General features: G+C 51.8%; 1 protein-coding gene across 1 annotated transcript in view; it reads right to left on the bottom strand.

Moving 5' to 3' along the window:
- Positions 1-11620, bottom strand: part of CAMKK1 (calcium/calmodulin dependent protein kinase kinase 1) — a 66448-nt gene extending 54828 nt beyond the window's left edge. Inside the window, exons 1-2 of the mRNA XM_044430354.1 lie at positions 11059-11620; positions 9794-9950 (exon numbers count right to left, since the gene is read on the bottom strand). Coding sequence (XP_044286289.1) covers positions 9794-9950; positions 11059-11620 — 719 coding nt within the window. The remainder of the gene's footprint in view (positions 1-9793; positions 9951-11058) is intronic.
- Between the last annotated feature and the right edge of the window lie 677 nt (positions 11621-12297).

The raw sequence follows: 12297 nt of genomic DNA, 5'->3' as shown, positions 1-12297 counted from the left end.
GAGTGGTAGTAATACCTCTCTCGATCTAGAAGCCACACTTCTGGCTATGCAACTGAGGGTGGCATTTGCCCTCTTGACCACCGCATCACACTGCTGGCTCATGTTCAGCCTGCAGTCGACCAGCACCCTGAGGTCCCTTTCACAGGTGCTGCTCTCCAGCCACTTGTCCCCTGACCTGTACTTATGACACCCATTCCTCTGCCCCAAGTGCAAGACCTTGCACTTATCCACATTGAACGCCATCCTGTTGTCCCCTGCCCACTTCCATAGTCTGTCCAGATCCTTCTGGATCCGGAGTACCTGCTCCTCAGTTGTGGCCACGGCCCCCGTTTTAGTATCGTCTGCGAATTTGACCAGCAGACTGGTCATCCCTTCTTCCATGTTGTTGATGAAAAGATTGAACAGGATCAGTCCCAGAACAGAGCCCTGGGGGACCTCGCTTGTCACTGGCCGCCATCCCGACGATTCTCCACTAAAAATGGCAGGACTGAGGCTGTTGTACATATCACGAGAAGACAAAACTTCCTGGAGAAGACCATCATGTTGGGGGAAGTCAAAGGGAGAAGGGGGAAGGAAAGACCAAACATGAGACGGACTGAATTCATCAAGGAAGCCATGGCCGTGAAATTGAAAGATCTGTGTGGGGCTGCCCTGGATGGGGCATTTTGGAGGGCTTCCATTCATGGGGTCACCACAGGCCAGAGACAACTTGGTGGTGCATCCCAACAGCTTCCTGAAACCTGTGCAGAACAAGTCCGTCTTCTAAATGCTTTACTGCTGACTTTAAAACAAACTCTGTTTCATCTGGGAACTTCAAAGGAAGACTCTGGCACTGAGCAAAGCTGCTTCGGCAAGTCAGACTCTGTTTGTTCTGGGCTCTGTGGAGAGAAGCGTGGAGGACGGGACTGCCTCTTTTGTGGGGCAGTGACAGTGGGACTTCTGGTGTAAGAGGCTCCCGGCCACCCCCCTGGGAGCTTTCAACTTGAGAAGCCACGATCCCCGCACAGCAGGTCCTCTTAACACTGAGCAATGGCTCTGGGACTCAAGCCCATAACCTTGGAAGGCCGAGCAGTCAGGAAAAGGGCTTAGGTCCGGCCGGCCTGCCCATGAGCGGCTCTTCCCCGCCAAACCTTTCGGAGGTGGTGACAGTGTTGGAACTGGACTCTCAAGCAAACATGCCACACTTCTCTTGCTGTGTGCTGAGCTCCCTAACATTCCAAACGTGGATTTTATTTCTTAAGATTAAACACAACCTTAAACTGGGAGGTTGGCTACAAAGCAAAGGGACTGCCCTCTAATGCCTAAAAGCTGGATTTTGTGTTTCCAAGCCCAGTCCCCATTCCTGCCTTTGACTGAGGTTCTTGGCAAGTGCCTTTGATAAGTTAATCACAACAATTTGCCTTCTGGGAAATGACTGCTCGGTGCACACCCTGTGAATGGCCACACCCCCATGGCAGCCATTTTGTGAGAGTGCCCACCACACTATCAAGGCTCCAGATATACACACTGACCAGAAAAGGTTGGGGGTCCTGTTAAAACTAAAGGTGCTTCTCCAGCCTGATCTCCTCCTAATGGTTTGGACTCCAATTCCCACCCACTGGCTGTGCTGCCTGAGGCTGATGGGAGTTGCAACCCGAAACATCTCTAGGCCACCAGGTTGGGAGCAGCTGTGCTTGACTGATTTAAACTGAAAATGGAAGCAGATTGTGTTTTCTGCAGGGGTGCAAGAGAACTTCATGGCACTTTCTTGCCATGGTGGCCCAACTTTTTGTTTTAACCAGTCTTTAGCAGCTCAAGAGGACATTACAAGCTCCATGCTAGAAGAGTGTGCCTTGAACTTGAAAACTTCTATGAAAGGGGGGAGGAGGAGGAGGAGGAGGCGGCAGAAGCGGCCAGAGAAGCAAGCAAAAGGAGCTGTTTTCTCCAAGCAGATGGGCCGGCGGGGGGAGACGCCATCTGTCCAATCTCCTTAATTCTCCACATGCCAGGAGAAAAGGTGGGAGAGGAGAGGAGAGGAAACACGCGTGTTTGGAGAATTACTTGGAAATGCTCGAGTGCTTCAGAAGCAGCTGCCTCATGCTTCACACTGGCCAGCGCCGAAAGAGCTTCACTGCACGGGGTTGACTTGGCCATGCCACCTCCAAGAGCATCCCTCTCGGTGCCCGACAGGCTGCCCACCTTTCCTAATTTGTGCTTGATTTCTTAAGTTTTTTAAACATCGTCATCATCAGCAGCAGAACATTACATAGAAACATAGAAGCAGAGCGAGTCAGAAGGGGCCTCCCGAGCCATCTAGTCTGACCCCCGGCTCCTGCCGGCTCCGCTCACGACATGCCCACCATGTGGACGTCCAGCCTATCCTTGAACACCCGCACCGATGGGGCCTCAACAACGTCCCGTGGAAGCCCATTCCACACCCTCGGGGTCCTGACGGTCAGGAAGTGCTTCCTGGCATCCAAATGGAACCTCGGTTCCCTGAGCTTTGCTCTGTTGCTCAGTATATATATACTGAGTATAATTGCTTAGTATATTACATTTATATACTGCCCACAGCCATAGCACTCTGCGAGACTGACAACATTCAAGTCCGCCATGCAGAATTCAACCCAGCCTGAACCTGCTTAGCTTTCAAGATTGGGCAGGATCAGGCACTTCAGACTACAGAAAAATTAATTTATATTTTTAAAAATATTTAACTTTTTAAAAATATTTTTAAAATATTTATAATATTTTATAATAACTTTTTTTAAATATGAGAGGCTAACTTGCTGCAACGCCTGAGGCTTGCACATCAGTGCAATCTTTGTTTGGGTTCAAAAGCAAAGCTTCTGAAGTCCCTTTCCGCCAGACTCTCCCACATTGCACTGTGTGGCGGAAAACGTTAGACTGTGACCAGGGGGAGCGGAGGGAGTGAAGCCCCTGAAGCCCCTTCGAGGTTCCTGAGTGCGAGAGCCAGCCTGTTGTGGAAGGGGAGGGGGGTTTTCAGCAGGGGAGGGGCGCAGCTACGGGACCCAGCCCTTGACGCAGTGTGGCGGCGCTGGAGGAGTGACCGGCTCAGTCGGGGGGCCTTCGTGTCTGCCTTCTCGCTCTCCCGAAGGGGGGCCAGAAGCCCTGCTGAAAGGGAGGGACCATGGGAAGGGGGCTCCCAGTCCAGATCCAGCCCGTTCCGTGAGCAGAGGCTCCTCATTCCGGCTTTGGCCAATGGCTATTAAGAGCGCAAAATGTCTCCTCGCCCAGATTCTCAACAAAAGAACTGCATTGCGAAGGACTGCTTCGAATCAGAGACGAAGAGGGAACTCGTGTCAGAGAAGGCTTCTTCAAAAGCACAGGAACCTGCTCGCCAGAGAGGAAGCAGAAGCACGAGCCGCCGCCGGGACGCGTTGCCTGAACGCGGCTACGCAAACATGCTGGAGCTCGATAACCACCGGGACCCCATGAACAGAATCCATGCTTTGTTGTTGGGTTACAAACGGTGGGTTGTTTGACAGGGCTTCTTCCTTCATCTGGGCCAAGGCAGCACAATAACCAGCATTTCAAGTACGACCCACAATCCAACGACAACCCACACGCACCTCATCCTCAAAGCCTGGGTCTGGGGGATCAGGTTCCCTGAACCCATTCGATGGACTTGTTTAACTGAGCGCACCGATGCCACGCGCATGAGCCAGCAAACAGGCACTGGGTGCCCATAACAGCACATCCTCGTGGAGGAAGAGGCATGAGCCATCAAACAGGACTGCACTCTCAGCGAGTCAAGCTCCCCTTTCTTGGCTGCATACCCTTTCCCTTGCAAATAATTTAACTTGGTGGTGTTCCAGTTCTGTGCAGTTCCTCCCCTGTCTTAAAGGTTCTCTGCCAAGGCTTAAGCTGCTCCTGCTTTCCGTCTCCTCATAGCATTGAAACTGAAGCGCCAGGCAAAGGGCCTCCCCTTCCCGCTTTTCCACTACACTGCCTCTAGGTGGCGATCTGCTACAGCAGAAGAGCGCAAATACACTCAAGAAAGAGCACCGAATGTCTCCACTGTAATAGTATACCTCATGTCCTCCATGCTGTAACATGCATGCGCACTCCCAGCCCACCCATCTCCCAGGACGCTCCTCTGAAAAGAATGGAAAATACAGCCCTGGAAAAGCTGAACCTGAGCATCGCCCTTGGGTCGCAAAGTCCTCCTTGCCCCATAGACTTCAACACACATGTGCCTTGAATGTTTGGAGCAAGGCTGCCACCCTTCCTGAGACCCTGGCCGGAGAAACGCATTCGCAGAACGAAGATTGCACAAGTGGCGGCCTATTTCTTGTCACGTGCCCCGGCGCAAAGTGACGGCCACACAGGGCTCGATCCCTGGACAGAGCCCATGAGTGCTGGGCACACTTGCCAGGAATTTGGGGTTCACAGCCTTTGGGAAAGAGGACCAAACTCTGGGGAGCTGAACCCAGAGCATCAGACAGATTCTCGCCCCTAAAACGGATTCTTAAGATACAGCCAGAGGCTTCAATGGAACCATTTATCCGGTGAGAGCACCAACCTTGCTGAACCACGGCGGCACCAGATCAACACAGAGCAGGAAAAACTGCAGAAGCAAAGGGGCAAATTTTGCTCACCTGTTAGGTTCTCACAGGTAAGGGTTTAGGGAGACGTTGAACCATGGCTTCTTGTGTTGTCCGAAGGCAGCTGCACTAAAAATCATGGACTGCCTATCATGAACAAGCCATGAGGAGAACCCATGGTTTGTTCCTGGTTTGTGAACCATAGGCTGCTCATATGGTTTATCCCAGCAGGGTTCAGACAGCAAGGGAACCCATGATTCACCAACAACCCATGGCAGACTTGGCAGCCCACACTTGAACCCATACCCGACCCTTGCCTGAACCCAGCCAGTGAAAATCTACTTGTACCAGCCTGCCATGGCATGAAGACAAGCCAGGAAAAAGGGGCCACCTCAACTGAGCACCACAAATGTGGCTGAAAACGAAAGCATCCAACACCAGACTTTTGAGAGTGAAGCCCAACACCTGCCTTGATGGACCTCTTTCTCTCATATACCATTTCTACAGCTCTGAAGTTCTTTCTTTGCTCTTATGCAAATGCTAGCACATTCTTCTCAACAATTCTCAGCCATCCCTAAATTGGTTGGTCGCTCACTGAGAGACTTTGCCAACGGACGCCCCAACTTTTTTGGCTTAAAAATTGGTTGCAGACGTTTCCCTACCTGCAGAGTTTGCATCAAGCTTCTCCCAGTTCTGCTGCTTGCAGCCGCCTGGATCTGTGCTCGTTTCTCTCAGCTACTCACAATGCGAAGTTCACCCACCTCTTAATGGCACAGGAACGCCTACCACCATCCCCCTGGCTTCCCACATTGTTTAATCCTGCAAACTTCAGTCTGAGGTTTTTATTCCTTGTACTCTATAAACACTTTGTCTCGTTTCAAGGAGATCATGTCTTTTACAAGCACAAAGCAAAGAGCCCTTCTTGAACATAAATCACTTTCTCCTTGAGAAAACAGGAGGAGGATAGCTGGACAAAAATATCTCCATTTTGGAGAATAGATGCAAGCAGTGCTTTCGCTTCCCACGCCAGCTTCATTAAGTTCTACTGCACTTCAGTCCTACAGATTTATAACTCTTGAGTTCTCTGAAAACGCAGCAGGGAATCCTGCAAAAAGATGTTTAGGCTTTCAGAGGTGGCAAAAAAGGGAAAAAAGTATTAGCAGCAACCAAAACCGGTTGCTGGACTTATCTGTCTAAAAAGTGTGCCGCCCCTGCAGTTTCAGGGCTGATCCCAAATAGCTAGGCCTGATTTAAAGATGAGCAGAGAATCATCGCCTGCAGGTTCGGCTGGGGTGCATCAAGCACAGGTCGTTTCAGCTCAGCTTGATGATCTCCCGCAAAAGGATGATCCCCCAAGACATGGGCTCCAGGGCTCAGTAGGGCTGGAGCCCGGATTTGGAGCCCCAGATTTTGGGGAGACCATCTGCCAAAAGGCCAGACTGCAGCATCAAAAGGGCAAGATCTGGTCTTCAGACCAGAGGATCCCCACTCCGGTTTGCAAGTGCTCAGCAAACCTCTTCCAGCTTTTTCAAGCGCTTCCGAAATGTGCTTGAAAACCAACTAAGCTCTGGAGGCCAACAAGAGAGTGTTGACCCAACCTGAACAGCAGTGGGGCTGAGCGACCGAAAGCATGACCATCCTGCACAGATCTCAGCAAGGTCTTAGGCGTGACTGCGTTGCGCTGGCCGGGGAAGCGCATGCCGTACGTGTGCGAACATCAATGGCTGTTCAGACTGCAAGCACCAAAGCTTCTTTTCATCTCGCAGGGCCCAGGTGACTCCACCCAGATTATCCGTTACCGCATTTAGCTCTCTAAAGGGTTTATCTTCGCTCGCACTGCTGTGGGTTGCCTTTCCCAGGCAGACTGCCCAGGCCCGGACACCAAGGAACGGGCCTCACCCGACGCCAAGAGAGCAACTGCAATGCTAACTGGTACCAAAGCAACCTGGCACGGTCTGGGCAATAAATTTACCCGGTGACTCTCAGCTGTTCACAGCTAAATAAAATAAACAGACCACAAAGAGTAGAAAAGGGTGGGGTGAGCACGAAAATATCAACACATCCTCCTAACAACCAAAAGTTACATATGTGCAACTAGCAGGCAGCCACAAGAATTCCTTCTGCATGTGCCCTGGAGGCAATCTTTCCTCCCAGCCTCAGTTTTTCCAGTCTGTGAAATGGCCCACCCTGCGTGGGCCATTAGGATATGCAGACGGCTTTGCACAGCATGCTGTGGCAGCCACAGGAAGGACTTTCCTTTGCACGTGCTCTAGCAATTTGAGAAGTAAGTGCATGAGAGAGGGAACCAGGAAAAAGAGTGATCAAAAGACCGAACTGGGGTTCAAACAACCACCACAAACCTTATCTATAGACCAGCCTCCCCAGTTTAAGTATTGCAAAGTATCTTCAGAACACACTGTGTTTTTGCAAGTGAACAGAAGCAGGCCATTAATTCTGATCTGGTGTCTTTTCTCTGCCCTTAATTGCCTGAGAGAGGAGGTGGGTTATGTCTGGGGGATTAAACCGGTGCAGCATTGCTCCTTCTGGAGCTGAATGAAGAATGCTCCAATTTGGCAACGCTGACCAGCAATGCCGGCTCACAGGAAGGTATTTTTCCAGCCCTACCTGTCAATGATCAAGTTCAGCCCTGGGTCCCTCGGTGTGCCAAGCAGGGCTTCTCCACTAAGCACATTATGGCCATCCCATAAGTCATTCATCATGGCCAAGAGCCCTTTGGAATTAACACAGGACTTCCTTCAGGGAAGAAAGTGTGCACTTTCTCCTCTGTTCTGAAGGATTTCAGTAAAAGCAGGTTGCTTACCTGTAACTGATGTTCTTCGAGTGGCCATCTGTGCATCACACATGTGGGTTCTGCGCCTGCGCAGTGCCTGTGGCCGGAAGATTGATAGCTAACGGTTTGGCGGGAAAACTCCGCTCCCCTCCCCGCTAGCAGTATATATAGAGCGGAGTGTCCGCCATTTTCCAGTCTTTGATAGACTGGACGTTCGCTCTCTACAGAAAAATAAATTACAGCTAGACTAAACAGAAAAAATTGGTCGGTACCGAAGAAAGAATAGAGCCACCCAATGACACCAAGCGGGGCCGGTGGGTGGGTTGTGTGACTGCACAGATGGCCACTCAAAGAACATCAGTACAGGTAAGCAACCTGCTTTTCTTCGTCGTGGCCTCTGTGCATCACACGTATGGGCAGAATAACAAGCTTACCCGAAATGGTGGAGGGAGGTGTCATCAACGAAGAATAGTTGAAAGAACGGCTCTACCAAAGGAGCAGTCCTGCCTCGCACGAACACACAGTATATAATGCCTAGCGAAAGTACATGGAGTAGCCCAGGTGGCAGCTCTGCAGACATCCTCGATCGGGACTCCTGACGCAAAAGCTGAGGAAGCAGCAACAGCTCTAGTGGAATGACCCCGGGGAACTGTAGGGAAGTCTATCTTGGCCAACTGATAGGACAGAGTAATAGTGTGAATTATTCATCTGGACAGTCTCTGAGGAGTAACTGGGAAACCCTGATTTTGTTCCGGGTATTTAACCAAGAGCCTATTGGAATGTCGAATAGATTCAGTCCTCGATCTGTAGAAGGCTAGACAGCACCGGACATCAAGAGTATGCAGGGATCTCTCAATCAGATTCGAAGGAGACGGGAAAAAGGCAGGCAAGATAATCTCCTGGTCCGTGTGAAAAGACTTAGCCACTTTTGGAAGAAAAGACGGATCCATTCGCAGAACTACCTTCTGTTTGTAAGTTCAAAAATGGAGGGTCTACCCTGAGGGCAGATCTCCGGGCTGAAGTAACTGCTACAAGGAAAGCAGTTTTCCAAGAAACAAGACGTTAGTCAATTGCTGCCAAGGGTTCGAAAGGAGGTCTTGTCAGTGCCTGTAACGCCACTGAAAGACTCCACGTAGGTATAAGTGGTCTGACCGTCGGATGGAGGTTGCAGAGTCCCTTAAGAAATCTCTTGGTTGAGAAAAAATGGAAGAACCCTGCACTGTAATGGGAAATTGCCGCTTCCCATTGAAGTCCGGGCCCAATTCAAGGTGTTGGTTATGACCTATAAAGCCCTAAACGGCTTGGGACCTGGTTACCTAAAGGAGCGCTTGCATCCATATATGCCCAACCGCCCCTTGAGATCAGCGGGAGAGTTCTAAAAGGAACTGGAGGATATGATCTATGGGCAGAGTTCGGTGAAAACGAGTGAGATTCAGCGAAACTAAAGAATCTATGCCACTTCGCCACGTACGATTTTCAAGTGGACGGCCTTAGCGCAGAATCGAGAATATACTGGATGTCTGGATGAAGAATTTGCGAAGCTGACAGAATATTTGTCGGATCCGAGGACGAAGAGGAGATAGATGGATTCTCAGCGTGGAATGGCGTGTCAGATCTTGGGAAAGGATCAGTAGGAACTGCAGATGGCGTCGGTACCGGGCCGACGTTGACTGCTATTGAATTCGCCAGGCTGTCAGTTTCAGTGACTCTAGATTCGGGTGCCGGATCATGCCCTCCCACTGAGTTATGAGATAAGGAATGGGAGGGAGTTGAAGGTATTCCGCTTGAGAAATGCGAAGAAGTGTCAAGGACCATGGCTGGCATGGCCACCAAGGAGTTATCAGCAGTCCTGTGGCCCCGTTGTGAACTATCTTTGCTATTACTCTCATGATAAGGGGAATCGGGGGGAAAGCGTAAAACGTCATATCGTTCCAAGGGATCATAAAGGCATCCCTGGATGACCCCCGTCCGATTCCCGTTCTCGAGCAAAACGTCTCGCACACCCTGTTCTGCCGGGTGGCGAATAGGTCTATGTCTGGGAGGCCCCATTGCTGGAACAGCCGGTTGTGTGTCTGATGGTCCAGTTCCCATTCGTGCGACTTGGACATGTGCCTGCTCAAGAGATCGGCTTCCACATTGCCTGTACCCACTAGACGTACTGCTATCGGGGTAATGTCTCTCGGGATGCACCACTCCCAGATTTGCACCGACAGTCGGGCTAACGGTGGTGACTTGGTCTCCCCTTGCTTGTTCAAGTAAAAGACTGTGGCAACGTTGTCTGAGGTTATCTGGACGGCTTGACAGCGAAGCACGTCCTCAAATGATTGTAGTGTTTTGAATACTGCAAGAAGCTCCAGGAAGCTGATATGATTCCTGGACTCCTGTCGGTTCCATACGCCCTGCGTGCATAGGCCAGAGCACAGGGCTCCCCATCCCAGCAGAGACGCATCGGTACCGAGAGTCACTGTAGGGCACCGAGGTCAGAACGGGACTCCGATGTTTAGGTTGTCTGATATCGTCCACCACAATAGAGACTGTAGGACAGAGGACGGGAGTCGAATTCGCGTCGTAGGTGACTTCGTCTGTGGCCGGAACATTCTGTTGAAGAACAGCTGAAGGGGGCGAAGCCGAAGCTTGGCATATGCAACTAGAGCAATGGATGCTGCCATGTGCCCCCAAGTCTTTGGACAGATCAGGCAGGAACCGTTCCGTCTCGTCGAATTCGGTGGAGGTGTCGAGCGATGGTGCGCTGTCTGTCCTGAGGGAGGAAGGCCTTCGCCACCGAAGAATCCAGCCGGGCTCCAAGAAAGTTGATCATCTGTGCAGGGACAAGAGAAGATTTCTCACGGTTAATGCAGAGTCCGAGGGCCTGCAATAAGTCACAAGCCATATTTACAGAGAAATGCTTCTCTAGTCCGGGAAACCAACAGCCAGTCATCGAGGCAAGGGTATATCTGAGCTCCAGGTAGCTGAAGGTACACGCAGGTGGGGGCCATACGCTTTGTGAAGACCCTTGGGGCGGTGGCCAGTCCAAACGGGAGCAGCGTGAATTCGTAGATTTCAGAAGCAGCCGCGAAACGGAGGAAACGCCTATGACGTGGATGGACTGAAATATGAAAATAGGCATCCCTCAAGTCCAGTGAGGCGAACCCATCCTCTCTCCCCAGCAACGGCAGGAAATTTTGAAGTGTGGTCATCCAAAACTTCTTTGCTGTTATAAATTTATTGAGAGCTCTCAGGTCCAATATCAGTCAAAGACCTCCGTCTCGTTTCGGGACCGTAAAATAGCTAGAATAGAATCCGTGGAGTCCTTCTGATAAAGACAAGCGATGAATGGCTCCTTTAGAAAGGAGTTGGTGAACCTCATCTAATCCTACTGGCAAGCATGGAGAAACCGGATAGGACTCGATGATGGAACGATGTCGAATTCAATTCTATATCCATGCTGGATGATGGATAACACCCACCCATCAGATGTAATGGACTCCCAAACAGGAAGTTGGCTTTTCAGCCGGTCCCCAAATGAGAGGGGGGAGGGTGGGGTTGGAAGGAGAGGAAAGGTTCGCCCACCCCATCAGCGCTGGTGTTTGTCTCCATCAAAGCGGTGGCAGCCTTGCTGGAATTGCTGGGGCGGTTGTTTGCAGCGTTGCTGACGATGCTGTGGCTGTTGGCGGGGTGGGTATTGCTGTCAGTATTGTGGGTGGGTCCATGACCACTTACGTCGAGGAAGAGGTTGCATCTCCATACGCCGGGCTGTCATCCTCGACTCGTGGATCTTCTTCAACTTGTGGTCAGTCTTTGCATTGAAGAGGCCGGGCCCATCAAAGGGCACCTCCTCGATCCTCCTCTTCATCTCTTCCAGAAAGTTGCAGTTACGCAACCAGGCATGTCTCCGGAGAGAGATGGCGCTGACGAGAGCCCTCGAGTCCGTGTCCCCATGATGTCTAGCTGTGGATAGCTGTTGCACCGTGACCTGCATTGCCTCCTTTACGAATACCCGCGCCAGGTCGCCTTGATTATCTGGGAGGGCAGCGATGATGTTGTCCAGGCGCTGCATTATAAAGTATTGATAACGCGCCAGGGTCACCTCATTAGAGATTCTTAGGCCGAGTCCTGAAGCCGCACAGACCCGGCGCGCGAGGGAGTCCATCTTCCTTCCCTCTTTGTCGCGGGGCGCTGTGTGGCCCCACGCCTCCCGGCCTTGAGAAGATTCCACCACCACCGAGTTCGGTTTGGGGTGGCGGAGGAGGAACGGAATGTCCCCCTCCCGAACTCTGTACATAGCTTCTTATCTTCTCAAGGTTGGTTGAAGTTGAGCTGGGAGGTCCCATGGTTGGGTCATCGCTTGCCGAAGAGTGGTAATGAGTGGTAAAGCGATGGAGGTCGCTTGTTTGCCCCGCACTACATCGTAGAAACGATCGGTGCTGGGGCCAGGCTGGTGATTGACCTCGATTTCCAGCGACTTCACCAGCCTGGACATCAATTCAGCAAACGGGATGTGTGGCTCTTCCAGTGATGCAGGGCCTTGTGAGGTGACTGCAGCATCGGGTGCAGTTGAATCGACCTCGGACTCGTCCGAGTCCACCCGATATGGAGGCGGGATGCTGGAAGAAGAGTCCCCCCGCGACTGTGATCTACCGCTCCCCCGAGACGGAGCATGCCCGCTTCTCTCGAGGCTGTAGAATGAGGTTGATCCCGATGTGCTGGTGGGGGGGATCGGCCTCTAGCAGCCGGGTCGTAGCCGACGGATGGATGGTCAGGCCATCTCGGTGCGGAAGCGTACTGGGAATGGTACCAGTCGTCGGAATGGGCTTCAGAAGACCGGTTCCTCCGGCTTCTTGGTGGGGACAATCCGGTTCCAGTCGAGCCGAACAGGCGGCACAGGCATCGGGGGCCGGGCCCTCGGCGGGGAGTCTGGAATCTCAGCCTCGGAGAGCGAACTGCGAGGTGGATCCTGGT

The sequence above is a fragment of the Varanus komodoensis genome, unplaced genomic scaffold (assembly GCF_004798865.1).
Source record: "Varanus komodoensis strain SLA01 unplaced genomic scaffold, ASM479886v1 scaffold20_1, whole genome shotgun sequence".
Classification (NCBI taxonomy): Eukaryota; Metazoa; Chordata; class Lepidosauria; order Squamata; family Varanidae; genus Varanus; species Varanus komodoensis.
This window is presented reverse-complemented; position numbering and strand designations above follow the sequence as displayed.